Source organism: Myotis yumanensis, unplaced genomic scaffold (assembly GCF_028538775.1).
Source record: "Myotis yumanensis isolate MYYU_CA2020_CCGP unplaced genomic scaffold, mMyoYum1.0.hap1 SCAF_21, whole genome shotgun sequence".
NCBI classification, from domain to species: Eukaryota; Metazoa; Chordata; class Mammalia; order Chiroptera; family Vespertilionidae; genus Myotis; species Myotis yumanensis.
The window spans coordinates 16,486,915-16,513,974 of record NW_027223772.1 but is presented as its reverse complement, the minus strand read 5'-3'; the positions used below and the strand labels follow the sequence as shown (position 1 = coordinate 16,513,974).

Sequence of the window (27,060 nt, the reverse complement as noted above, 5' to 3'; positions counted from 1 at the left end):
TTTGCGTGAAAGATATTTTTCCATCCCTTCACTTTCAGTCTGTGTGAGTCCCTTCTAATGAGGTGGGTCTCTTGTAGACAGCAGATGTATGGGTCATGTTTTTTTATCCATTCAGCCACTCGATGTCTTTTGGTTGGAGCATTTAGTCCATTTACATTTAAAGTTATTATTGAAAGGTACTTGTTTGTAGCCATTTCTTTTTGTGTGTGTGTGTGGCTGTTTTCTTTCTGAGCTTGATATTTCTTCTTTTTACACCAGTCCCTTTAGCATTTCTTGCATGGCTGGCTTGGTGGTGATAAACTCCCTTAGCCCTTTTTTGTCTGTGAAGCTTCTTATTTCCCCTTCAATTTTGAATGATAGCCTTGCTGGATAGAGTATTCTTGGATTCAGTCCTTTGCTTTGCATCACTTTGTAGATTTCCGTCCATTCTTTTCTGGCCTGATGTGTTTCTGTTGAAAAATCATTTGATAATCTAATGGGAGATCCCTTGTATGTTACTTTCCGTCTCTCTCTTGCAGCCTGTAAGATTCTCTCTTTATCCTGAACATTTGCCATGGTAATTATGATGTGTCTTGGTGTGGGTCTTTTCGGGTTCACCTTGTTTGGGACTCTCTGGGCTTGTGTGACTTTTTTCTTCCCCACCTCAGGGAAGTTTTCTGATATTATTTCTTCGAATAGGTTTTCTAATCCATGTTCATCTTTCTGTTGTTCTGGCACCCCTATTATTCGTATGTTGTTTCGTTTCATGTTGTCCCAAAGCTCCCTTAGGCTCTCCTCCTGTCTTTTAATTTTTTTCTCCATTTGCCGTACAGTTTGAGTGTGTTTTGCTTCCTTGTCTTCTAATTCACTAATTTGGTCCTCCGCTTCTCCCAGTCTACTGTTGATACTTTCAATGGAGTTTTTTATTGAAGCTATGTCACTCTTCATTTCTTCTTGGGACTTACTTAAGTTGTTGATTTTTTCATCTGTTTCTTCTAGCTTCTTGCATAAGTAGTTGAGTTTTTCATCTGTTTCTTCTTGCTTCTTGAACATCTGGTGCATGTACTCTAGGAACCTTATTCTGAATTCTTTTTCCGTCATATTGCATATCTCTGTCTCACTTAGCTGCTTTTCTGGCGAGTCCTCCTTTTCTTTCCTTTGGGGGTTTCTTTGCCTACCCATGTTTGATCTCGCTGACATATGTAGATGTTGAGATGTTCAGTGGCTGCTCCCTGGGTGGCAGGGGCTCCTTGGGTTGTGGTTGCTGCTCAGACGGTTGCGGTAGCAGCTGCTTTCCAGTTGGCAGCAGCTCCTCTGGTGGGTGTTGTTCACAGCTGTGTTGGCTCTTCTGGCTGGTGGGGGGAGGCTTCACGTACAGCTGCTGTTCCACAGACAGAGGGTGTGGTGATCAGGAGGCTGTGGTGATCAGGAGGCTGCGGTGATCAGGGGGCTGCTGTTGCTTGGATCTGCGGTCTGGGAAACGCTCCTCTCTTACCAGCACTGCATGGTCTGGGAAACGCTCCTCTCTTATGGGCACTGCATGGTCTGATCAGTTCCTCAGGATGCCCCCTTTAGTCTCAGTTCTCCGCAATCACAAAATCCAAATCTCAAATCTGGCGCCAGCAAACCCGCGGAACTCCTTACCCTGGTCAGGGTCTGTGTCTGTCCCAAGAGACGCGACTGTCTGCCATGCGGTCTCCCTCCGACCCTCTGGGCTCAGGTCTGGCAAACTTTCCTGCCCAGATCCCTGGTTTTTAACCTTTCCAGGGGAGGTCTGCCCCTCCCGGCTGCAAACCGTCTCACCAGCTGAGTAAATTTGCCAATTCGGGGTGGGTGTTATTAGTTTCAGCTGCTTACTCCGTTTGCTCCGGGACAAGACCTGGGACGCGTCTGCCTATATCGCCGCCATCTTGCTGAGAGTTCCCTCTGCCTACAGATTGATAGGATTCCACTTGAATGGCCGCATGCAACAGGGTGGGGCAGTTGCTTCTGCCTGGAAGCTAATTGTTATTTTTAGTCTCTTACATGGCCTCAGGGCAAGGTATTTTCCAATAGGATGGGTCAACTGTCTTCCTCTCAGGCAAGGCAAATGTTTGCATGAGAAAGATGACCTCTGCAGTGTGAGGGAATGACTCAGCACAAGAAACAGGGGTGTCTGCATTCTGAGCTCTAAACCCAGAGCCCCCAATCCTGGCTTCTGCTCACACAGCTCCAGTCCACTCTGCCCTCCCTCTGGCAGAGCACATGGTAGGTGAATCCACAGGAAATTTTGTGTTTTGGCCCTTTAAGAGGGTGCCTGAGAGAAACCAAGATGGCAGTATAGGTAAACACCGGAAATTGCTGCCTCCCACAACACATTAAAAAATACAACTAAAAGACAAAACGGACATCATCCAGAACCACAGGAAGGCTGGCTGAGTGGAAATTCTACAACTAGAAGGAAAGAGAAAAGCACACTGAGACTCAGAGGAGCTGCGGAAGTAAAGTGCAGAGGTACGGAGGGGCACGCTGCAAGGGCTGGCAACTGAGGACTCGGCACTCTTTTTGAATCGGGACCTTCAATTCTGAATGATAGCTTTGCTGGGTAGAATAATCTTGGTTGTAGGTTCTTAGTATTCATCATTTTGAATATGTCTTGCCACTCCCTTCTGGCCTGCATAGTTTCTGTTGAGATATCAGCTGACAGTCGTATGGATACGTCCTTGTAGGTAACTGACTTTTTTTCTCTAGCTGCTTTTAAGATTCTCTCTTTGTCTTTTGCTCTTGGCATTTTAATTTTGATGTGTCTTGGTGTGGTCCTCTTTGGATTCCTTTTGTTTGGGGTTCTCTGCGCTTCCTGGACTTGGAAGTCTATTTCTTTCACCAGGTAGGGGAAGTTTTCTGTCATTATTTCTTCAAAGAGGTTTTCAATATCTTGCTCTCTCTCTTCTTCTGGCACCCCCATAATTCGGATGTTGGTACGTTTGAAGTTGTCCCAGAGGCTCCTTACACTGTCTTCATAATTTTGAATTCTTTTTTCTTTTTGTTTTTCCAGTTGGGTGTTTTTTGCTTCTTCGTATTTCAAATCTTTGACTTGATTCTTGCCATCCTCTACACTGCTGTTGGAACTCTGCATAATATCCTTTATTTTAGTCAGTGTATGCTTAATTTCTAGTTGGTCCTTTTTCATAACCTCGAGGGTCTCACTAGATTTCTTGAGGGTCTCACTAAATTTATCTGTGGTTTCTCTATATCCTGCAGTTTGCTTTCCTCCATTTCTGTCATTTGTGACCTGTTTCTTTGTCTCCGCATTTTTTATGCTTCCCTGTGTTGATAGAGTGGCTTTCTGCGCTAGGTGTCCTATAGGGCCCAGTGGCTCAGCCTCCCCAATTACCTGAGGTGGACACTCTTGGTGCACCCCTTTGTGGGCTTTGTGCACAGTCTTGTTGTAGTTAAGCCTTGATTGTTGTAGGTATCACTAGAAGGAATTGACCTCCAGGTCAATTGGCTGTGAGAATCAGCTGTGTCTACAGTGGGAGAACTTCTGTGCTGGAGACACCCTTCTGGGGCAAGACTTGCTTCAGTGGGGCTTTGGTGCTCACTGAGTCTGCCCCCTGAGTGTGTCCCTTATGGATCTGAGGAGTTGTAATCTGGATGGTCCCAATCTGACCACTGGGTACACTGGCTCTTGGATCTCTAAGGAGGTACTAATTTAGCCTCTGCCTGAGGCTACCCAGCAGGAGCTATGGAGAGATCTGCAGATTCCTCTTCTTTGTTTGGGGTTTTGAGGTGCCCAGATGAGGCCCAGCTGTGAAGCAGTGCAAGCTGCTATGGGGCCTTGGGCCTTCTTTCGGATGTTCTGGGTCTCTCTGACCTAGCTGCAGTTTGTTAGGTAATTTTAGATTGCAAAGGGCCAGGCCATTCATATGCAAAAGCCTCTGCTGGCAGCTTGGGTGGAGCGGGGTCTCAGGGAATCAGCAGGGTGGAGCAAACAGCTATGGCTGATCCTCAGGCCTGCCCCAAGAGGCCCCTGGTCTGTGTCCCGTGGTAATCGCTGCAAGTACCTCTGAGAGAAAGCCGCCCTCGAGTTCTACCGGATGCCAGACATTCAATTTCTCCCCCTATGAGTCTGGGTCCCCAGAGACTAGCCCGGAATTGAAGTTGGGCCATCAGGAGCTTGAAAAAGACAACTGCTTCCTCCGTTGCCAGCCCTTTCCGCGTGCGCCTCCGTACCTCTGCACTTCCGCAGCTCCTCTGAGTCTCAGTGTGCTTTTCTCTTTCCTTCTAGTTGTAGAATTTCCACTCAGCCAGCCTTCCTGTGGTTCTGGATGATGTCCGTTTTGTCTTTTAGTTGTATTTTTGAAGTTGTAGTTGGAGGCAGCAATTTTCAGTGTTTACCTATGCCGCCATCTTGGTTTCTCCTCCTCTGCCGCCATTTTTAATCTCTGGTCAAATGAATTTTGACAAGAGGGCCAAGACCGTTAAGTAGGGGGAAAAATAGTCTCTTTAACAAGTTGTGCTGGGACAGCTGGACATCCATATGCAAAAGAATGAAGTTGTCTCCTACCTCACTCCAAATATAAGAATTAACTCAAAATGGATCAACGACATACATATAAGTGCTAAAACTACAATACTCATAGAAGAACACATAGGTGTAAATTTTCATGACTGTGGGTTTTTAGATATTATTCCAAAAGCCCAGCAACAAAAAACAGATAAATTGGACTTTAACAAAATTAAAATGTTGATACGTCAAAGGACATAATCAAGAAAGTAAAAGGACAGCATACACAATGGCAGAGAATATTTGCAAATCATTCTCTAATAAAGGCCTCATAGCCACAGCATACATAAAGAACTCTCATAACAACGACAGAAAGACAACCCAAGTAAAAAATTGAGCAATGGACTTGAATAGACATTTCTCAGAAGATGTACAATGGACTATAAGCACATAAAAAGATGGTCAACATCATTAGTCATTGGGGAAATACACAGTAAAATAAAACTTCATATCCACAAAATGGCTGTATTTTAAAAAATGGGAAATAACAAACGTTGGCAGGGGTACAGAGAAATTGATATCTTTGAACATTGCTTGTAGGTATATAAAATGGTGTCTGTCACCTTTGTTGAAAACATTTGGTGGTTCCTTAATAAATTAATCATAGAATTTCCATATGGCCCAGCTCCTAGGTACCCCATGTTCCACTTCTAGGTTCCACCTCTATATACCCAAGAATATTGAAAACAGGAGTTCAAATAGAAACTTGTTTACAGGCATTTATAGCTTCCTATTCACAGTAGCCAAAAGTTAGGAACAAAGTGGAAGAAGCCAAACACCAATGGCTGCAGATGACTCCTTTCATATGAAGTATCCAGAGTTTGAAAACTTTAGAGACAGTTCAGTAGTTGCCAGGGCTGGGTTAGGGGGAGCAACTGCTTAATATTTTGGAATTTCCTTTTGGTCAGGAATTAGATAGCGATCATTGTTACACAGCATTGTGAGTTTACTAAGTACCACTGAATTGTACACTTTATAATGTTAAAATGGCAAGTTTTTTATTATTTCATTTAGCTGCAATTTTTTTTAAAAAAGTGCTATAAAACCACTGGAAAGCATTTTAGGACAATTGAGAAATGTTTATATATATCTATGTGTTGTTACGCAAACTTGCCTCCATTACATATTTGTAAGCAGCTTTGAGATCACATCACGCACACTGCTCTCCACCACTGTGCTGCCAATGGTGGGTGTCGGTCCTTTATGCGAGGGACGCGGGGCTCCTCATGCTTGAGCAGCTGGGGACAGTGTCAGCATCATGCCTTTGACTTTTCCTGGTCATCCTGTAAATGTGATCTAAGTTGTATATTTTCATGGACATTTTGTTATTTCCGTTAACTTCGTAGAAATACCATCCATCATGTAGAAGCATTTGGTTTCCTTGAGACAATATATGAAGTGTTGACCACAGAATATTATGTAGTGTTATTGCCTTACGTCTTTTGAAATTTTATGTAAAGGTAATATGTACAATATAATTATTTTTTTTCTTCTAAATCTGCAAAAATGTGGACTTTGAAATCATTATACTAAAGTGTTCTTAAAAATGGCTAGTTGAAATATTTGACAGAATTTCCAATCTTTTCAGCCTTTAAAAATTCAATAATTTAGGCCTGCTGGCGTGGCTCAGTGGTTGAGCATTGACCTGTGAACTAGGAGGTCACGATTCGATTCCTGGTCAGGGCACCTGCCTGGGTTGTGGGCTTGATTCCCAGTGTGGGGCCTGCAGAAACATCAGTGATTCTCTCTCATTGTTGATGTTTTTATCTCTCTCTCCCTCTCCCTTCCTCTCTGAAATAAATGAAAATAATTTTTAATGAAATTATAAAAAACTTCAGTAATTTAGTCTATATAAAATACAATAGCTTAATTCCATTCTGCCAAGTCATTTTGTTACCGACACTTAAATAAATTGATTTAAAATTAATATACATTTTTATAGAATCATCTGTATCATTTATTTCTATATCTTAGGTAATATAGAAAGTTAAAAAGCAGTTTACAAATTTATATGTATATTATCTTTGTTATGATTACAACTAAAATACATTGCATAGTAAACAGGCTAGAAAGAAATAAAACAAAATAGTAACTATGGTTTTATAAATATAGTTGTAGGACAACTAATTATCTATTTTCCAATACTTTTATAAATGGATTCTATGCATGATTTTTAAAATTAATTCAAAATTTCTTCATAGATTAAACCAAAAGATAAGTTTAATTTTTAAAAATTATCTTCATGGAGGTTCTCTCTCTCTCTCTCTCTCTAGTACTGTTTTCTTACCTGGTAGCACATTGTAGCTTGATTCTACTCCAGGAAAAGTTAAAAAGGACTCAAACTCCTCCTCTGTGCTAGAATGCGAGTTAACCATGGGAAGTGCCGCCGCTGGCATCACCACTGTTGTTTGCTGAATTCTAGGCTGTCTGCTGGACCTGTGGTTAGGCGAAGAACTTTTCTTCAGTCTTCTGTAATACATCTTCCTCCTTTGCTTCCTAGGACTTTCATCATTTTGTACAAAGTCAATTTGAAAAATGATAAGCAGAAAAACACAAGACAAACCTGCAAACTTCATGCTTGCGTTTTCACCATCTAGTTTCTAAAATGAGAATGAAACAATTCCCGAGTTAATGATGACCAAATTTTTACATCTGAAAACTGACTAATTGCCTATATGCCTCAGCAGCAGTCTTTGAGAAATATCACATATGATACATGGAATCTGTGCTTCAGTATTATTGCCAAGTCAGAATTCAGAATTTTTCCATCAGAATCAGACTTCTAATATTTTTGTTTCCTGACCAGGCAGGAGCAGACTTTTTCTATAAAGGACCAAACAGTAAATATTTTAGGCTTCACAGGTCATATGTTCTCTGTTATAACTACTCCCCAAAGCCATTGTAGCACGAAAGCAGACAGTCTGTACACAGATGAGTGTGACTCTACGCCAATAAACCTCTGTTTATCAAAACAGGCGGTGGGTCAGACGTGGTGCCTGGGTCAGTTTGCCAACCCTTCCCTGGAGCGCTGAGTTGTAGGATTTCCAAGGTCCTCAGGAGATTTCTTTCCACCTGTCTGCCAAGTCATTTTGTTACCGACACTATCTAAAATCCATTTTCCCTGCTCTTCTTTGTTCTTTATTCTCTAATAGCTTTATAATTTTATTGTTGAGGGAGGGACATGATTGCACTATATAAAAATAACAGGGGCCTGGCTGCATGGCTCCGTGGATGAGTGTCAACCTAGGAACCAGGAGGTCACAGTTTGATCCTGGTCAAGGGCACATGCCTGGGTTGCAGGCTCCATCCCCAGTGTGGGGGCGTGCAGGAGGCGGCCGATCAATGATGTTTCTCTCTCTCTCTCTCCCTCTCCCTTCCTCTCTGAAATCAATAAAAAATATGTTTTTAAAAATCATAATAAGGGGAAGTAGCATCAATTATAAAGAGGTAAGGGGCAAAAGTAACTCTCAATTAGCTGGTCTCAAGAGCAGCACAGGGCCCTGCACGTGGGGAAGCTGAGAAGCGTAGTTGAGAAACACCTCAGTGCTCTGGGTGAGAAGACTGTGACAGCAGTGTTGTCGTCGGGCAGGATGTCCCAGGCTCTGTAAAGTCAGGTGCAGGGACAGGTAAAGAGAAACCCTTCAAAGGTGATTACAGGGGCTTTGTTGGAGGATCACCCGGCCATACACTCTGACCTGCAGAGGGTTTGTGCAGAGTCCATTTTCTGTCTGAGCTGCGAGTAGCACCCCACCCTCACCTCCGCTGGCAGTTCCTCCCTTGCACTCTTCCCAGGTTCCCTCACTGTCAGTACTCTGATCAACTGCCCTCTGCACACAGCCAGGGTATGAGGAGGAGAACCTGAAACCCCAGCAATCCTAAGGACCCAGGATCCTCCAAGTGTATCCCACTCCTCACAGTCCCCGTGTTCATCTCTGTCAACCAGAACAAACCTGTTATATTTCAGAAAACATCACTTTGGCTGGTGAAGACCAGGGATGGGAAAGGCTCCAGGTGCTGCTGCTACAAAGATTAGAACTTCAAACTGCCCTGGAGGGACTTTGAGAGCTCAAACGGCCAACAGTGGCACAGAGCTTGTCAGCCAGCAACCGTGGTGGGACCTTAGGAAATAACAAGTGACCCTCTAAGCATGTGACTCAGCCTTTCTGGGTAAGAGTGGCCTGCTGACATCCAGACGCTCCTATCTGCTTCCAAACCTCGGGAAGGCTGTGGGGACCCCAAGAGCATCTGAAGAGAAGATTGTGTACTTGAGGCAAAGAAGGCCTTCCCTATCACAGTGCCTACCACTCAAATGTATATAAAGTGGAGATGACCAATGTCAAGTCCAGCCAAATATTGTGAGCTTCTCCGTAAAAACCTATAATGATTATAGCAAAAACAGAGTTGCCACCCTGGGTTCTTTGCCTCTGTACAAATGTCATTCCCTGACATTTTCCCCCCACTGACATCTTTTTTCCATTCTGCCATATGGTGCATCACCTAGAGGTTAAGAGTAGGAGCACTCTTTTGTGGGGGCTTCCATTCCTGCATTACCAGCACTCCTGCCAGTTAGACAACTAGTGATCAGAGTGGATCCATGAAGGGGCAGCTCCCAGAGAAGTTGAAGGACGGGTCATGGTCACTTCTGAGAGAACTATCAGCCATTCCAATTTAGTAACGAGACTTATCAAGTCTGACTTTTACTGCCAGCCAAGATGGAGTAATAGACCACATATACCTTCCCACCTGAAAATTTGACCAAAAACTTGAAACACCATTTTCAAATATTAGACATGGAACAGCATAAGACAGGGATCCTGGGGTGGGGTGAGGGGCACAAAATCCAAGGTGAGCCCCTGCTTATTGCCTAGAGGGAGTTCCTTCCTAGGCTACAGCCCAGGGAGGGCCCAGGCTGAGCCCCACAGTCTGCCTCAGTTGAAAAGACAGACCTGGAGGTCTGGAGACACCAGAGAGGCAAGAGTCTGCAGGTCAGAGTACAGAAAGGTGAGAGCTACGCAGAAAGCCACCAGAGACCTCTAGTCTTCCACTGAGTACTGAGTACTGACTAGCATCTCTGCATGAATAAACTGCTTGACGCTGGAGAAACAACTACCAGGAAGGAAAAATCACTGGGGCTTGAAAAAGCCTGGGCGGCAGAGTTTGTGTACCCACCGATCAGAGTGGAAAACCTGTACTTCATAGAGAATCAGGCAGAGTTCTCAGGACACTGGCACAGCAGAGGGGAAAAAATTCACCCTAAGCTAATAGCTGCATTGATTCCACTGAACTAGCATTTCCAAGAGAATCAATACTATCTACAATAATTTACCATTTCCCAGAACACCTAATGGTGCTTGAGAATTTTTACCTGGCTCCCAAGCAGGAAGAGTTGACCCATAATGATGAGAAAAATCAGTCTATTGAGACCATTGCAAAAATGGTTCAACTGACATGATTACTAAGTAGGTTATTAAAAATTACTATAGCCCTAACCGGTTTGGCTCAGTGGATAGAGCGTTGGCCTGCAGACTGAAGGGTCCTGGGTTCGATTCCGGTCAAGGGCATGTACCTTGGTTGCGGGCACATCCTCAGTGGGAGGTGTGCAGGAGGCAACTGATCGATGTTTCTCTCTCATCGATGTTTCTAACTCTCTATCCCTCTCCCTTCCTCTCTATAAAAAAATCAATAAAATATATTTTTAAAAGTTACTATAAATATATTCATGTGTTTGAAAAGGTAGAAGAAATATACTAGAGATTCAAATCAAACTTTTAAAGATGAAAACTACAATGTGAGAGATAAAAAGTTACATGATAAGGGGTAAATAGCACACTAGACATTACAGAAAAAATGAATGATCTTAAAAACATAGTTCTAGAAATTATCCAAAATGAAACACATGCACACACAAAAGGCTAATAAAAATGTCAAGCAGATCAGTATGTGTCCAGGGAGGCACAGGCACATCCTATCTAATAATAGAGAAACATGATAATTAACCGTAACTTCGCTATCCTTCCCATTGGCTAATCAGCGAGATATCCAAATTAACTGCCAACCAAGATGGCGGCCGGTAGCCAGGCAGCTTAAGTGAACAGGAGGCTTGCTTACTCCAGTGACGGAGGAAGCCAAGGTTCCCCGCCTGCCGCCGCCCAGCTCTGAGCTGCAGTCTAAGCAACTATGTTGCAAATATAGAAGCTAAACAATCCCCAGAAACCTGCTTTCAGCCAGCCGGGATCTCAGAGCTGGAGTTGCAACAAAGTTTCAAATACAAAAGGTAAACAAAGCCCGGAAACCTGCTTTCAGCAGCTGAGGTCTCAGAGCTGGAGCCGAGCCTCAGAGCTAAAGCCGGCTCTCAGCTTCAGTGACAGCCATAGAAGGTAAATAAATCCCAGAATAAAGAAAAAAAGGAGAGGTTGGGAGCGTCAATCACCTGCCAGCCTGAAAACGGCCCTCAGCCCCTCACCCAGACTGGCCAGGCACCCCAGTTGGGACCCCCACCCTGAAGGGTGTGTGACCAGCTGCAAACAGCCATCATCCCCTCACCCAGGCTGGCCACGCACCCAAGGGGGACCCCCATCCTGATCCAGGACACCCTTCAGGGAAAACCAGCCGGCCCCCACCCGTGCACCAGGCCTCTATCCTATATAGTAAAAGGGTAATATGCCTCCCAGCACTGGGATCAGCGGAGCCGCGAGGCCTCCCAGCACTGGGATTAGTAGAGCCACGAGGCCTCCCGGCCTGGGATCAGCAGAGCCTCCCAGCACCGGGATCAGCGGAGCCTCGAGGCCTCCCGGCACCGGGATCAGCAGAGCCTCGAGGCCTCCCGGCACCGGATCACCGGAGCCTCGAGGCCTCCTGGCCCCTGGAGCAGCGTGACAGGGGGCAGCGCCCAAACCCCCGATCGCCCTGCGGCTCTTTTGTGACATGGGGCGGGGCCACAACCTCCCAACCGCCCTGCTCTGTTCGTGACAGGGGAAGGCGCCCCAACCCCCTGATCGGCCCTGCTCTGTGTGTGACAGGGTATGGAGCCCCAACCCCCCTGATGGGCCCTGCTCTGTGTGTGACAGGGGGCAGCGCCCCAACCCCCGGATTGGCCGGGGTTGTGCCAGGCGTGGTGCCACAACCCCTTGATCCGCCTTGCTCTGTGTGTGACAGGGGGTGGCATCGCAACCTCCCCATCGACCCTGCCTTGAGTGTGACAGGGGGCGGTGCCCCAACCCCCCAATTGGCCCTGCTCTGAGCCTGACCAGGGGCTGCAGGGCAGGCACCTAGGGGATTGGGCCTGCCCTCTGCCACCCGGGAGCGAGCCTAAGTCAGCAGGTTGTTATCTCCTGAGGGGTCCCAGACTGTGAGAGGGCACAAGTGGGGCTGAGGGATACCCCCCCGCCAGTGCACAAATTTTTGTGCACCGAGCCTCTAGTTTATATATAAAGAAATAAAGACCAATCACTTTTTAGGCTTGATGAAAATCGGTTAAATAGGTTAAAGTTAAGAGGATGGAAAATGTATATATTATGGAAGACAAGGTAGTGAAAAACAATCAGAATAGCAAAAGGAATTTTAAAAGAGGATAGTTTAAGGGATATTAAGAATAACATCATTTGTTTCATAGGTGTACCAGAAGGAGATAGTAAGGGCTTTGAAAACTTATTTGAAGAAATAGTGACTGAAAACTTCCCTAAGCTGGCAAAAAATATAGACATACAAGTCCAGAAGCACAGATGGACCCAAAGAGTCCCACACCATGGCACATCATAATTAAAATACCAAATGTTAAAGATAGAAAATCTTAAAAACATAAAAAGAAAAGCAATTATTTAAATACAGCAGAACTCCCATAAGACTGTCAGCTGATTTCTCAACAGTTTTGCCGGCCATAATGGATTGGGAGGAAATATTCAAAGTGATAAAAAGCAAGGACCTACAGCCAAGACTACTCTATCCAGAAAGGTTATCACTTAAAATTCAAGTCAAGATAAAGAGCTGGCCAGATAAGAAAAAGTTAGAGGAATTTATTACCACCAAACCCATGCTATAAGAGATGTTAAATGGGCTTTTCTAAGAAGAATAAGGCGAAAAAGGACATATATATGACTAATAAAATGGCTATATGCCTATCAATAATAACTTTAAGTATAAATGGATTAAATGCTCCAATCAAATCTGTAACGTGGCCGAATGGATAACAAAACAAGACCTATACGAATGCTGTCTACAAGAGTCCCATTTCAGTTGGGAAATCACACTCAGATGGAAAGTAAAGGGATGGAAAAAGATATTTCATGGAAATGGAAATTTGAAAAAAACGAGCTAAGCTAGCAATACTTAATATTAGATAAAATATTCCTAGAAGTGGGATCACTGGGTCAAATGGGAGTTCCATTTTTAGTTTTTTGAGGAAACTCCATACTGTTCTTCACAGTGGCTGCACCAGTTTGCATTCCTACCAGCAGTGAACGAGGGTTCCTTTTTCTCCGCATCCTCTCCAGCACTTGTCGTTTGTTGATTTGTTGATGATAGCCATTCTGACAGGTGTGAGATGGTACCTCACTGTTGTTTTGATTTGCATCTCTCGGATGATTAGTGACTTTGAGCATGTTTTCATATGTCTCTCAGCTTTCTGAATGTCCTCTTTCTAAAAGTGTCTATTTAGGTCCTTTGCCCATTTTTTGATTGGATTGTTTCTCTTCCCTTTGTTAAGTTGTATGAGTTCCCTGAAAATGTTGGATATTAAACCTTTATCAGAGATAACATTGGCAAATATGTTTTCCCACGCAGTGGGCTTTCTTGTTGTTTTGTTGATGGTTTCTTTTGCTGTGCAGAAGCTTTTTATTTTGATGTAGTCCCATTTGTTTATTTTCCCTTTAGTTTCCAATGCCCTAGGAGCTGTATCAGTGAAGAGAGGAGACATTGGGGTGATAAGGACACATTTGTAATATCTTAATCAATAAAGGGGAAAAAAAGATTGAAGGCGAGCACTTAATTTAAAAAAAAAAAACCTCATAGATTTTTGTATATCTACCAAAAATTTTAATTATTTGAGCCATATAAGAAAGAAACAGCACCACTTATAGTTTGGGGGGTTTTTTTGGAGGGGGAGGAGTGGTTGTTTATTTTAGAGATAAAGATGTTTACAGAGAAACTTTGGAGTTGCTGTGTGGGTGCTAAGAGAGCCATGTCAACCCACCCGGTGACCATCCAAACTCTAATAAAACTTCCCTGGCCATTGGGTAAAAACTATTAGACAAAATAGATTTTAAAACAGTATGTAATAGGAGACAAAGAAGGACTTTTCATAATGATCAAGGTATCAATCCAACAAGAGGATATAACCCTTATAAATATTTATCCAATACAGGAGCACCTAAATACTAGGTATACCAGTTAGTAATGCGGATTTTTTTCAATAGATGGAGTTACACATGTTGATATATATGCATTTGATATGTATGCTATTTTGTTGTATTTACAGCAAGCTTCAAACTTCATATGTCAAATTTGCTGAAGGTGTTAACATCATAGATATTTTTATGCTTAAATATGTCAAATTTTGTGCCAAAAAGCATTTATGGGAAGTTTTAATTCGTTACTTTATTTTGAAGAAAAGTGCTGCTGAAAGTTATCATATACTTCGGGAAGCTTATGGTGAACATGTTCCATCTCAAGATACTTGTGGATGCTGGTTTAAATGCTTTAAAATTGATGGTTTTGATGTGAAAGACAACATCCAGGTCAACCGAAAAAGTTTGAAGACCAACAATTACAAGCATTATTGGATGAAGATGCATGTCAAACTCAAAAAACAACTTGCAGAAAGATTAAATGTTGCTCAGCAAACAATTTCCGATCATTTACAAGCAATGGGAAAGATTTTAAAGGAAGGAAAATGCGTGCCACATCAACTGAACAAAAGACAAATGGAAAACCAAAAAGTCATCAGTAAAATGTTGCTTCAATGGCACAAAAGAAAGTCTTTTTTGCATCGAGTTGTGACTGGCGATGAAAAGTGGATTTACTTTGAGAATCCCAAATGCACAAAATCATGGGTTGATCCAGGTCAACCATCAACATTGACTACAAGGCCAAATCGCTTCAGAAAGAAGACAATGCTCTGGGTTTGGTGGGGTCAGGAAGGTGTGGTGTATTATGAGCTTCTAAAACCAGGTGAAACCATTAATACTGATCGCTACCAACAACAAATAATCAATTGGAACCACACTTTGATCATGAAATGACCAGAATGTTCCAGAAGACATGACAAAGTAATTTTGCTTCGTGATGATGCACCATCACACACTTCAAAACCAGTTAAAGACACGTTAAAAGATCTTGCCTGGGAAGTATTAACCCACCCACTGTATTCACCAGCCCTTGCTCCTTCGGATTACCACTTGTTCTGATCGATGGCACAAGTACTTTCTGAGCAGCACTTCAAAACGTATGAAGAAATGGAAAATTGGGTCTCTGAATGGTTTGCCTCAAAACAAGAAAAGTTCTATTGGGACAGTACCCACAAATTACCTGAAAGATGGGGGAAATGTGTAGCTAGCGATGGACATTACTTTGAATAAAGCACTTTTAATGTTTCTCTTGAAATTATCGTGTTTTCCTTGATTACAAAATCCTCATTATTAACTGGTACACCTACTATATAAAGCAAATATTGACTAAACTGGAAATACAACTAAAATACAGAAAAACCACCCTGAAAAGTCAACTGAAGACTAGCTGGAGAGAAACTTTATAACAAAGAGTGGAAAGTGAAGATAGCACAGAGACTGGTAGGAAGGGTGGGATGGGAAAGCAGTGGATGGAGAACCACAGTCAGCAACTGAAGGTCTGGAGGAATATCTCAGCTGTGGGGGGTGCCCACTGTGAACCCTGAGGTCTAAACGCCAGCCCAGAGCACCAAACAGAGAAAGGTGCCCACCTAACACCTGGCTGTGTAAAGCAGCAGGATTGCTGTCTGCCAGTGAGAGACTGCTGGAAAGGCAGGCACCCTCTTAAAGGGCCAACACAAAATTTTGAGTGCAGCCACTCATTTTGGACTCCAGTAGAGGGAGGACAGAGTGGACTGGAGCCTTGTCAGGAGAGTCCAGGGTTGGGGGCGCTGGTGTTGGTGTTCGGAGGGCAGCCACTCCAGTTTCCTTTGCTGAGTCATTCCCTCATGCTACGGAAAACATCTTTCTCCAACAGACCTGTGCCATCCAGGTGATTTTGACCTGGGGGAGTGGCCATCACGAGAGACAACAAAAGTCACTACATAATCCTGAAAGGATCAATCCAACAAGAGGATATAACCCTGGTAAACATATATGCACTCAATAAAGGAGCATCTAAATATATAAAACTAGAGGCCCGGTGCACAAAATTCATGCACAGGTAGGGTCCCTAGGCCTGGCTGGTGATTAGGGCTGATCTGTGGGGTGACTGGTGGGGTGATCGGGGGGCCCCTGCTGGCACCCACCTTGGCTGGCTTGGGGCTTGCAGGCTGGGGGCAGCTCCTGCATTGACCATCTACCCCCTGGTGTTCAGTGCATGTCATAGCCACCGGTTGTTCCACCGTTCAGTCGATTTGCACATAAGGCTTTTATTATATAGGACTAGAGGCCCGGTGCACAAAAATTTGTGCACTCAGGGGGGAAGGGGGGGGTCCCTCAGCCCGGCCTGTGCCCTCTCGCAGTCTGGGACCCCTCGGGAGATAACGACCTGCTGGCTTAGGCCTGCTCATGGGTGGCAGAGGGCAGGCCCAATCCCTAGGTGCAGCCCCTGGTCGGGCTCAGAGCAGGGCTGATTGGGGAGTTGGGGCGCCGCCCCCTGTCATGCACAGAGCAGGGCGGATTGGGAGGTTGTGATGCCACCCTCAGTCACGCTCAGGGTAGGGCTGATTGGGGGGTTGGGGCACCGCCCCCTATCACACTCAAGGCAGGGTCGATGGGGAGGTTGCGGCGCCACCCCCTGTGATGCACAGAGCAGGGCCCATCAGGGGGTTGGGGAGCTCCCCCGTCACGCACAGAGTAGGGCCGATAGGGGAGTTAGGGCACCGCCCCCTGTCACACACAGAGCAAGGCAGATCAGGGGGTTGGGGCACCACCACTGTCACACTCAGGGCAGGGCCGATTGGGAGGTTATGGCTCTACCCCGTCACAGACAGAGCAGGGCCCATGGAGGAGGGGGGGTTGGGGCGCCACCCCCTGTCACACACAGAGCCGCAGGGTGATCAGGGGGTTTGGGCGCTGCACCCTGTCATGCTGATCTGGTGCCAGGAGACCTCTTGGCTCCGCTGATCCCGGTGCTGGGAGGCATATTCCCCTTTTACTATATAGAATAGAGGCCTGGGGGCCGGCTGGTTTGCCCTGAAGGGTGTCCTGGATCAGGGTGGGGGTCCCCACTCGGGTGCCTGGCCAGTCTGGGTGAGGGGCTGAGGGCTGCTTTCAGGCTGGCGGTTTTGACTGAAGCTCCCAACCACTCCTTTTTTTTTTTTTTTCTTCTGGACCAGCTTTAGCTCTGGCTCTAGCTCTGAGGCTTCCGCTGCTGGTTTGTTTGCCGTTCTATAATCGAAACAATGTATAACTCCAGCTCTGAGATCCCAGCTGGCTATATTTGTTAGAGTGTTTCAAACTGCCAGCTCAGAGGCCTGCAAGGCAGGCGGGGAACGTTGGAGTCTGCAGTCACGGGAGCAAGCAAGCCTCATGTTCGCTTCCAGCTGCCTGGCTGCTGGCCGCCATCTTGGCTGACAGTTAATTTGCATAAGGATATGCTGATTAGCCAATGGGAAGGGTAGCGGTCGTACGCTAATTACCATTTTTCTCCTTTATTAGTGTAGATAATTTCTAGAGGACTTTAAAGAAGAGATTGACAGCAATACTATCATAGTAGGGGATTTTAACACCCTGCTGACTTCACTGGATAGATCTTCCAGACAAAAAATTAACAAGAACACAGTGACTCTACATGACACACTGGATTAGACGGATTTAACTGACATTTATAGAACATGTCACCCCAAAGCTGAAGAATACACATTCTTCTCAAGTGCACATGGGTCATTCACAAAGATAAGCCACATGTTAGGACACAAAACAAGTCTCTACAAGTTCAAGAAGATTGAACTCATATCAAGTATCTTCTCAGATCACAGTAGAATCAAGTTAGAAACCAACCACAGTAAAAACACCCAGAAACATTCAAACATATGAAGGCTAATAGCATGTTATTAAACAATAAATGTGTTCCCAAGGAGATCAAGAAAGAAATTAAAAACTTACTGGAAACAAATGAAAATGAACACACAACATCCCCAGTTCTCAACAAAAAATCAGTTCTGAGAGGGAGTTTCTTAGCACTACAGGCCTACCTCAAAACACACACACACACACCCAAGAAAAATTAATAATAAACTATTTTACGCTACAACTTAAAAAATTAGAGAACAACAAGTAAAGCCCAGAGTAAGTGGAAAGAAGGAAATACTAAAGATTAGAGCACAAATAAATGACACAGATGCTAAAAAAAAAACCGTACAAAAGATCAATAAAACCAAGAGTTGGCTTTTTGAAAAGTTAAAAAAGATTGATGAACCATTAGCCAGACTCATGAAGAAACCGAGGGAGAGGAACCAAATAAGTAAAGTCAGAAATGAAAGCATTGAAGTAACAACTGACACCACAGAAATTCAAAGGATTGTAAGAAAATAATGTGAACAACTATATGCCAACAAACTGGACAATGTGGATGAAATGGACAAATTCCTACAAAAATATGGCCTAAAACTGAATCAGGAAGAATCAGAAAACCTGAATATGCCAATAACAACTGATAAAATAGAAGCAGTAATCAAAAAACTCCAAGTAAACAAAAGCCTGAGTCTGGATGACTTCACAGGGGAGTTTCACCTAATATTCAAAGAAGAACTAACACCTATCCTCCTCAAACCATTTCAGAAAATCCAAGAGGAAGGAACACTTCCAAACTCTTTTTATGAGGCCAGAATTATCCTAATTCCAAAACCAGATAAAGACACTACAAAGAAAGAGAATTACAGTCCAATATTCCTGATGAACATAGATACTAAAATCCTCAATAAAATATTAGCAAATTGGATTCAGCAATATATTAAAAAGACCATACACCAGTGGTTCTCAACCTGTGGGTCACAACCCCTTTGGTGGTTGAACGACCCTTTCACAGGGGTCGCCTAAGACCATCCTGCATATCAGATATTTACATTATGATTCATAACAGTAGCAACATTACAGTTATGAAGTAGCAATGAAAATAATTTTATGGTTGGGTCACAACATGAGGAACTGTATTTAAAGGGCCAGAAAGTTGAGAACCACTGCCATACACCATGACCAAATGGGATTTATTCCAGGGTTGCGAGGCTGGTACCATATTTGCAAATCAATAAACGTGATACATCACATAAACAAATTGAAAGACAAAAAATCACATAATCATATCATTAGATTTAGAAAAAACATTCAATAACATCCAACACACATTTTTGATAAAAACTCTCAGCAAAGCGGGAATAGAGGGATCATATCTCAACATCCTATCTAATAAAGCTAGAATATGCTAATTGACCCTCACACCATCACAAAGGTGGCAGAGCCCACAGCCAATAAGGAGGGAATATGCTAATTGACTGTCCTGCCCTCAAAGATGGTGGCGCCCACAGCCACAAGATGGCCGGCAGGGGAGGGCAGTTGGGGGCGACTAGGCCAGCAGGGAAGCAGTTAGGCATCAATCAGGCTTAGGGGGTGATCAGGCTGTCAGGCAGAAGCAGTTAGGGGCTGATCAGGCAGGCAGGCAGGTGAGCAGTTGGAAGCCAGCAGTCCCGGATTGTGAGAGGGATGTCCGACTGCAGGTTTAGGCCCAATCCCACAGGAAATGGGCCTAAACCTGCAGTCAGACATCCCCCTTGGGGTCCCAGATTGGACAGGGTGCAGGCTGGCCTGAGGTACACTCCCCCATGCACAAATTTCATGCACCGTGCCTCTAGTTATCCTATATAATAAAAGAGAAACATGTAAACTGATCATCCCTTTGCTACACTCACCAGCCAATCAGGAGTGAATATGCGAATTAACCTGACAAAGATGGTGGGTTAATTTGCATACACAGATGCCTGGCAGAGAGCAGAACTGGGAGAGCTGGCAGCTTGGCGGGGATGTCGCTCCCTCGGTTGCTCCTTTGGGGGGACGAGGCTCCCTTGGTCGCTGGTTTGAGAGGAGAGCGGGAGAGTTGGAGGCTTGGGGGGCCATGGATCCCTCGGTCGCTCCCAGCACAGGGAGCACCAGGAATTCTGGGACTAGTAGTTCTGCTGGCAGCCCCAGCACCGGAAGCGGAAGCCCAGAGCACGGGAAGCTCCAAGAATGCCGGGAATCGTAGTTCTGGTGGCAGACAGATCTCCTAGACACTAGAGCAAAGTGAGCCTGGAGCAAGTTACTGTTGCGGTGGGGAATGGAGTGAAAGCAAGGGTGAGAGACATAAGTAAAATCAGAGCGTCTAGGAAAAATTAAAGTGAAAATATCCTAAAACTTCCAGGAAATCTCCACTAATGAAGCCAAAAAAAAAAAAAAAAATGCCGCTATCATTCTGTGAGTAACAAACCAAACTGGGTTGGGGGTCTCAGACAATTCGCTCATATGATTGCAAAGACAGAAACTCCCGATTGGAGAGGGCTCCCCTGAGGGCTCCCAGATTAGAGAGGGTGCAGGTCGGACTGAAAGACCCCCCCTCACCCCCCCCACTAACCCCCACCCCATGCACAAATCTTTGTGCACTGTGCCCCTAGTATATATATAAAAGCCTAAGCGACTGTACAACTGGTCAACCAAACGACTGGTCATTATGACATGCACTGACCACCAGGGGGCAGACGGTCAACACAGGAGCTGCCTCCTAGTGGTCAGTGTGCTCCCATAGCCAACCTCTTATGGACCCTTCCCCCAGCCAGCTGCCCTGATCACTGGCCAGGTCAAGGGACCTCTCCTGTGCACAAATTTGTGCACTGGGCCTCTAGTAAAGGCCATGTGACAAACCTATAGCGAACATCATCCTCAATGGGCCAAATCTAAAACCTTTTCCCCTAAGAACAGGAACAAGATAGGGATGTCTGCTTTTGCCACTCTTATTCAACATAGTACTGGAAGTTCTAGCCACAGCGATCAGACAAGAAGAAGAGATAAAAAACATTCAAATTGTAAAGGAGGAAGTAAAACTTTCATTATTCACAGGTGACATGATATTATACATAGAAAACCCTAAAGACTCCATCAAATAACTACTAGATTTAATAAAGGAATTCGGCAATGTAGCAAGATACAAAATTAACACCCAGAATTCTATGGCATTTTTACACCAATAGTGAATTCTCAGGAAGATATACTAAACAAACAATCCCATTTACCATTGCAACAAAAAAATTAAGATACTTAGGAATAACCTTAACCAAGGTGGTAAAGGACTGATAATCAGAAAACTACAGAACATTGGAAAAAGAGATAGGGCAAGATATAAACAAGTTGAAGAATATACCATGTTCATGGATTGGTAGAATCAACATCATTAAAATGTCCATATTACACAAAGTAATCTACAGATCCAATGCAATCCCCATTAAAATACCAATGGCATAGTTCATAGATCTAGAACAAATACTCCAAAAATTTATATGGAACCACAAAAGACCCCAAATAGCCTCAGCAATCTTAAAAAAGAAGAACAAAGTTGGAGGGATCATAATACCAGATATCAAGCTATACTACAAAGCCACTGTAATTAAACCAGCTTGGTACTGGCACAAGAACAGACATATAGATCAATGGAACAGAAAAGAGACCCAAGAAATCAACCCAAGATACTATGCTCAATTAATATTTGACAAAGTTGGCAAACACATATAATGGAGTCAGGACAGTCTCTTCTATAAATGGCGTTGGGAAAATTGGACAGATACATGCAAAGATATATAATTAAACCACCAACTTACACCATACACAAGAATAAACTAAAATGAACAAAATGTAAGATGTGAAAACCATAAAAATTCTAGAAGAAACCATTGGCCACAAAATCTCAGATAGCTCTTGTAACAATATGTTTACAGATACATCTCTAGGGGCAAAGAAAACTAATGATAAAAACAAATGAGACTACATCAAAATAAAAGGCTTCTGCAGAGCAAAAGAAACTATGAACAAAACAAAAAAGGAGCCCACTGTATGGGAGAACTTATTTGGCAATGATACATCTGATAAACGGTTAATATCCTAAACTCATACAGATTAGCAATAGGAAGACAAACAATCTAATTAAAAAATGGGCAAAGAACCTAAATAGACACTTCTCCAAAAGGGACATACTGAAGGCCAAGAGACATATGAAAAAATGTTCAAAGTCACTGATCCTCAGAGAGATGCAAATTAAAACGACAATGAGGTATCACCTCCCATCTGTTAGAATGGCTACCATCAACAAATCAACAAATGACAAGTGCTGGCAAGTATGTGGAGAAAAGGGCATCCTAGTTCACTGCTGGTGGGAATGCAGACTGGTGCAGCCATTATGGAAAACAGTATGTCATTTCCTCAAAAAATTAAAAATGGAACTGCCATTTAACCCAGTGATCCCACTTCTAGAAATATATCCTAAGAAACCTGAAGCACCAATTATAACGAATGTATGATCCCTATGTTCATAGCAGCACAATTTACAATAGCTAAGATCTGCAAACAGCCCAAGTGCCCATCAGTAGATGAATTGATAAAAAGCTGTGGTACATTTACACCATGGAATACTATGCAGCTGTAAAAAGGCAGGATTTCTTACTCTTTGAGACAGCATGGAGGGACCTGGAGAGCATCATGCTAAGTAAAATAAGTCAGTCAGGGAAAGACAAGCATCACATGATAAGTATCAAATAAGTGGAATTAAATGAACCAAATAAATTGATGAACAGAATTGATCCAGTCTCATAGAAGCATAGAACAGACTGCAGAGTGTTAGAAGGAAGGCAGGGGAGCGGGGTGGGTGGGAAGAGAACAACCAAAGAACTTTTATGCGTGTGTGTATAACCCATGGACACAGACAGTAGTCTGGTTTAGTCCTCAGGTGGGGCGTGGGGACAGGCTAGAAAGGGTCAATGAGCAAAAAAAGGGGACATATGTCAGACTTTCAATAGTAAAGATTTAATTTAAAAAAATAAAAATAGAACCATCTTATTACCCAGCATTTCCACTCTCAGATATTTGAAGAAACCCAAAATACTAATTCAAAAAGTTATATGCACCCAGTTGCAGGCTCCTCCCTGGCCTGGGCCCTGGTCGGGTCGGGGCACATGCAGGAGGCAACCAATTGAGACATGGGTGTAAATGTGCAGAGCAGCTATATTAATATTGCTATCTAAATGTCCACCAGCATGTTCATGGAAAAACAAACTAATATATCCATACAGTGAAGGACTAATTAGCAATAATATTGGGTGGATCTCAAAATAATTACATTGAATAAAAGAAGTCTTACATAAGAGGAAACATACATGATTCCCTTTATATAAAACTGTAGAAAATACAAACTTTTTAAAAATTTTTAAAATTGATTTCAGAGAGGAAGGGAGAGGGCGAGGTAGAAACATCAATGATGAGTGAGAATCATTGATTGACTGCCTCCTGCACGCCCCACACCAGGGATCGTGCCCACTAACCCAGGCATGTGCCCTGACCAGGAATGGAACCGTAACCTCCCAGTTCATAGGTTGACGCTTGACCACTAAGCCTCCCCAGCCGGGCAATACAAACTTTTCTATGCAGAAAGCATCTTGGGGATGGGCTTACAGTCAGGCGGTGGAAGAGATCACCCAGGGTGAATGGGCTGGGGGTAATGGGTAGATATATTTGGATAGGGCTGCGGCTTTGCTGTTCAGTCAAGGAGTGGCTATTTGGAGTCACATCTAAATCACGTAATGAATAAAATTTAGTTCCAACGTGTCTGAGCTACTTGGCATGGCTGTTGACCTCAGACCTCTCTTCAGGCAGAAGTAAAGTGACACTGGAAGGCCCTGAGGACCAGGCTGTGGGGTTGATAGTAGCTGAGATCAGAGGTGAGGAAATTAGGGCGCAAGGCCAAATTGAATGTACTGGGTGCTTAAATGGTTTTTATATTTTAATGCTTTTAAATTTTTAAATAATATTTTAAGACAGATTAAACTATATGAAATTAAAATTTCAATATCCATACATATTTTATTGCAATAGCTGTATTCATCTATATACATAAAAGCCTAATGAGCAAATTGTCCCCACGGGAGTTCAACTGGGAGACCAGGAGGGAGTTCTATAGCCTGCTATGACATGGGATGACCACCAGGGGACGGCATGGAATGAAGGAAGGCCCCGGCCAGCAGCAGGAAGGCCCTGATTGGCCCTGATCACTGGCCAGGCCTAGGAACCTTACCCATGCACGAATTTCGTGCACCAGGTTTCTAGTTTATTTATAAGTGGTTTACGCTTTTGCACTACAATGGCAGAGTTGAATAATTACAACAGAGACTTAACAGTGCAGCCTGCAGTGCTTGCAGCAAAAGTTTGCCAGCGATAGTTCACACCTGTGCTTCTGGATTGGGGGCAATTTTGCCCCCAGGGCACGCATTTAGCAGTGTCTGGGTACATTTCTAGAGTCACAGTGGAGGGGATGCTATAGGCTTTGGAAGTCAGGGATGGTGGCAAGCGCCTTACAGTGCCTAGCACAGGCTGCCACTGCCAGGAATCAGCTGGCAAACAGTGCCATTTGTGCTAAGACCCAGAAACCTGGTTTGGAGAAACTAAGAGTTACTGACGGTTTTTAACCAAGACAGTCATGTGTTGCTTGCAGGCAGAATCTGGTGTATCATAACTAGATGGGTGAGTTATGAACAAATCATCCCATATGCCGATCACTTTCCCAAGGTTTCCTCCTAATTCCAAGCACTCTTTATTTTGATCTGTTTCCAAGCCTCATACGTATGCCCATGCACAGAACCACAGAGTCCTTGACAGGGTTCTCCCTTCAGCTTGTTCCTTCATGTGCTTCATGATGGGCTGTCTCCTCGCATCCTACATCGTTTCTGATGGGGCTTCGCTGGGTGGGACTTGGGCTGTGAATGAGTCTCTGCAGGCATATCCTTTCCAGGAATGGGGAACTGCATGTTCATGTTTTGAAAGCTCTGTGAAAAGGTCTGCCTTGGGTTGAGCTACAATTCATTGTCCACAGGATAACCCATAGAGACTTTTAGGTAACGTTCATATTAACAATTTCTCTCTCCTGAGTTCCAATCTCTCTAAATCAATCCTTTCTAAGGCCCTTCCTAGGTCTGCTGCGTATACATTCTGATTATTATTGTTTTTTAAGAGACTGTTGAATAATAATAGCACTGCCCTTTAAAAAAAGAGAGATGTGTTTAAATTTATAAAAATAGTATTTTTTATTCAAAATGATATACATGTATAAGGCATAAAAGATAAGTTGCCTTAAAAACAATTCATACTTTAGTACAAGGATAGGCACACTTTTTCTTCAAGGTTTAGAGAGTAAATGTTTTTGGCTTTGCTGCCCAACAGTTTCTGTCAAAACTAGTCAACTTTGCCCTGGCGAGTGTTGCTAAATGGTTAGAGCATCAGCTTGTGCACCGAAGGGTTGCAGGTTTGATCCTTGGCCCCAGTCAGGGTAAGTGTGGGAGGCAACCGATCTCTCTCTCGACCTCTCTCTCTTATTCCTTCTCTCCCTTCCTCCCTCCCTCGCACTCTCTAAAATATCCTTGGGTGAGAATTAACAAAAATTCACTACTCAACTTTGCTATTATTGTCGCCCAAAAGTAGCCATAGGCACTGGCTAATGTGGTTCGAGCGTCGGCCTGCAGCCTGAAGGGTTGCTGGTTCGATTACTAGTCAAGGGCATGTACCTTGGTTGCAGGTTTGATCCCCAGCTCCAGGTCGGGGTGTGTGTGAGAGGCAACCAGTCAATGTGTCTCTTTCATGTCAATGTTTCCCTCTCTCTTTCTCTCTCTCTCTCCCCTTCCTCCCTCCCTTCCACTCTCTCTAAAAATCATTGGGATGACTGGCCAGCGTGGCTCAGTGGTTGAGCATCGACCTGTGAACCAAGAGGTGACAGTTTGATTCCAGGTCAGGGCACAAGCTGGTGTTGTGGGCTCAATCCTCAGTAGGGGCTGTGCAGGAGGCAGCCGATCAATGACTCTCTCTCATCATTGATGTTTCTCTCTCTCTCCCTTTCCCTTCCTGTCTGGAATCAATAAAAACATATTTTTTAAAAAATCAATGGGAAAAAATATCCTTGGGTGAGGACTGAAAATAAATAAATACTAAAAAATTTTAAAGTAACCATAGAAGATAAGTAAATAATGGATAGGCATGAGAGTGTTCTGATGGCACTTTGTTTAAAAACAAACAAACAGGCACTAGCTAGTTTGGCTCAGTGGATAGAGTGTTGGCCTGTGGACTGAAGGGTCCCAGGCTCGATTCTGGTCAAGGACACATGCCCACGTTGCGGGCTTGATCCCCAGTGGTGATGTGTGTGTGTGTGTGTGTGTGTGTGTGTGCAAGCAAAAGGCAGCTGATCAATATACTTTCTAATCATTGATATTTCTATCTCTCTCTCCCTCTCCCTTCCTCTCTGAAATCAATAGAAATATATTTAAAAAACAAACAAACATGATTTGGACTGGAGGCCATAGTTTCCTAATCCCTATTTCAGTGTATCTTTCATGATCCCTTCTAAATATATATATATAATCATCTACACTAATAAAAGACAAACATGCAAATTGACTGTACCTTCACCCTAAAGGGGGTGTGGCCAGCCTGAAAACAGTCATCAGCCCCTCACCCAGGCTGGCCAGGCACCCCAGTGGGGACCCCCACCCTGAAGGGGGTGTGACTAGCCTGCAAACACCCATCAGCTCCTCACCCAGGCTGGCCAGGCACCCCAGCGGGACCCCCATCCTGATCCAGGACACCCTTTAGGACAAACCAGCCGACCCCCACCCGTGCACCAGGCCTCTATCCCATATAATAAAAGGGTAATATGCAAACTGACCCTAACGGCAGAAACACTGGGAATGACTGGTCACTATGACACACACTGACCACCAGGGGGCAGACACTCAATGCAGGAGCTGCCCCCTGGTGGTCAGTGCGCTCTCACAGGGGGAGCTCTGCTCAGCCACAAGCCAGGCTAATGGCTGCCAGTACAGCGGTGGTGGTAGGAGCCTCTCCTGCCTCCTCAGCAGCGCTAAGGATGTCCGACTGCAGCTTAGGCTTGCTCCCCGCTGGCAAGTGGACATCCCCCGAAGGCTCCCGGGCTGCCAGAGTGATGTCTGACTGCCAGCTTAGGCACAATCCCCCAGGGAGCAGGCCTAAACCAGCAGGTGGTCACCCCCCACAAGGGGTCCCAGACTGCGAGAGGGCACAGGCCAGGCTGAGGGACCCCCCCGAGTGCACAAATTTTTGTGCACCAGGCCTCTACTATATATT

At 44.2% G+C, this 27,060-nt stretch overlaps 2 protein-coding genes across 2 annotated transcripts in view; one reads left to right on the top strand and one right to left on the bottom strand.

Moving 5' to 3' along the window:
* CENPP (centromere protein P) overlaps positions 1 to 27,060 on the top strand; it is a 258,055-nt gene that overhangs the window by 208,484 nt on the left and 22,511 nt on the right. The window lies entirely within an intron of this gene.
* ECM2 (extracellular matrix protein 2) overlaps positions 1 to 27,060 on the bottom strand; it is a 75,775-nt gene that overhangs the window by 41,585 nt on the left and 7,130 nt on the right. Inside the window, exon 2 of the mRNA XM_070400865.1 lies at positions 6,813 to 7,125. Coding sequence (XP_070256966.1) covers positions 6,813 to 7,101 — 289 coding nt within the window. The 5' untranslated portion in view covers positions 7,102 to 7,125. The remainder of the gene's footprint in view (positions 1 to 6,812; positions 7,126 to 27,060) is intronic.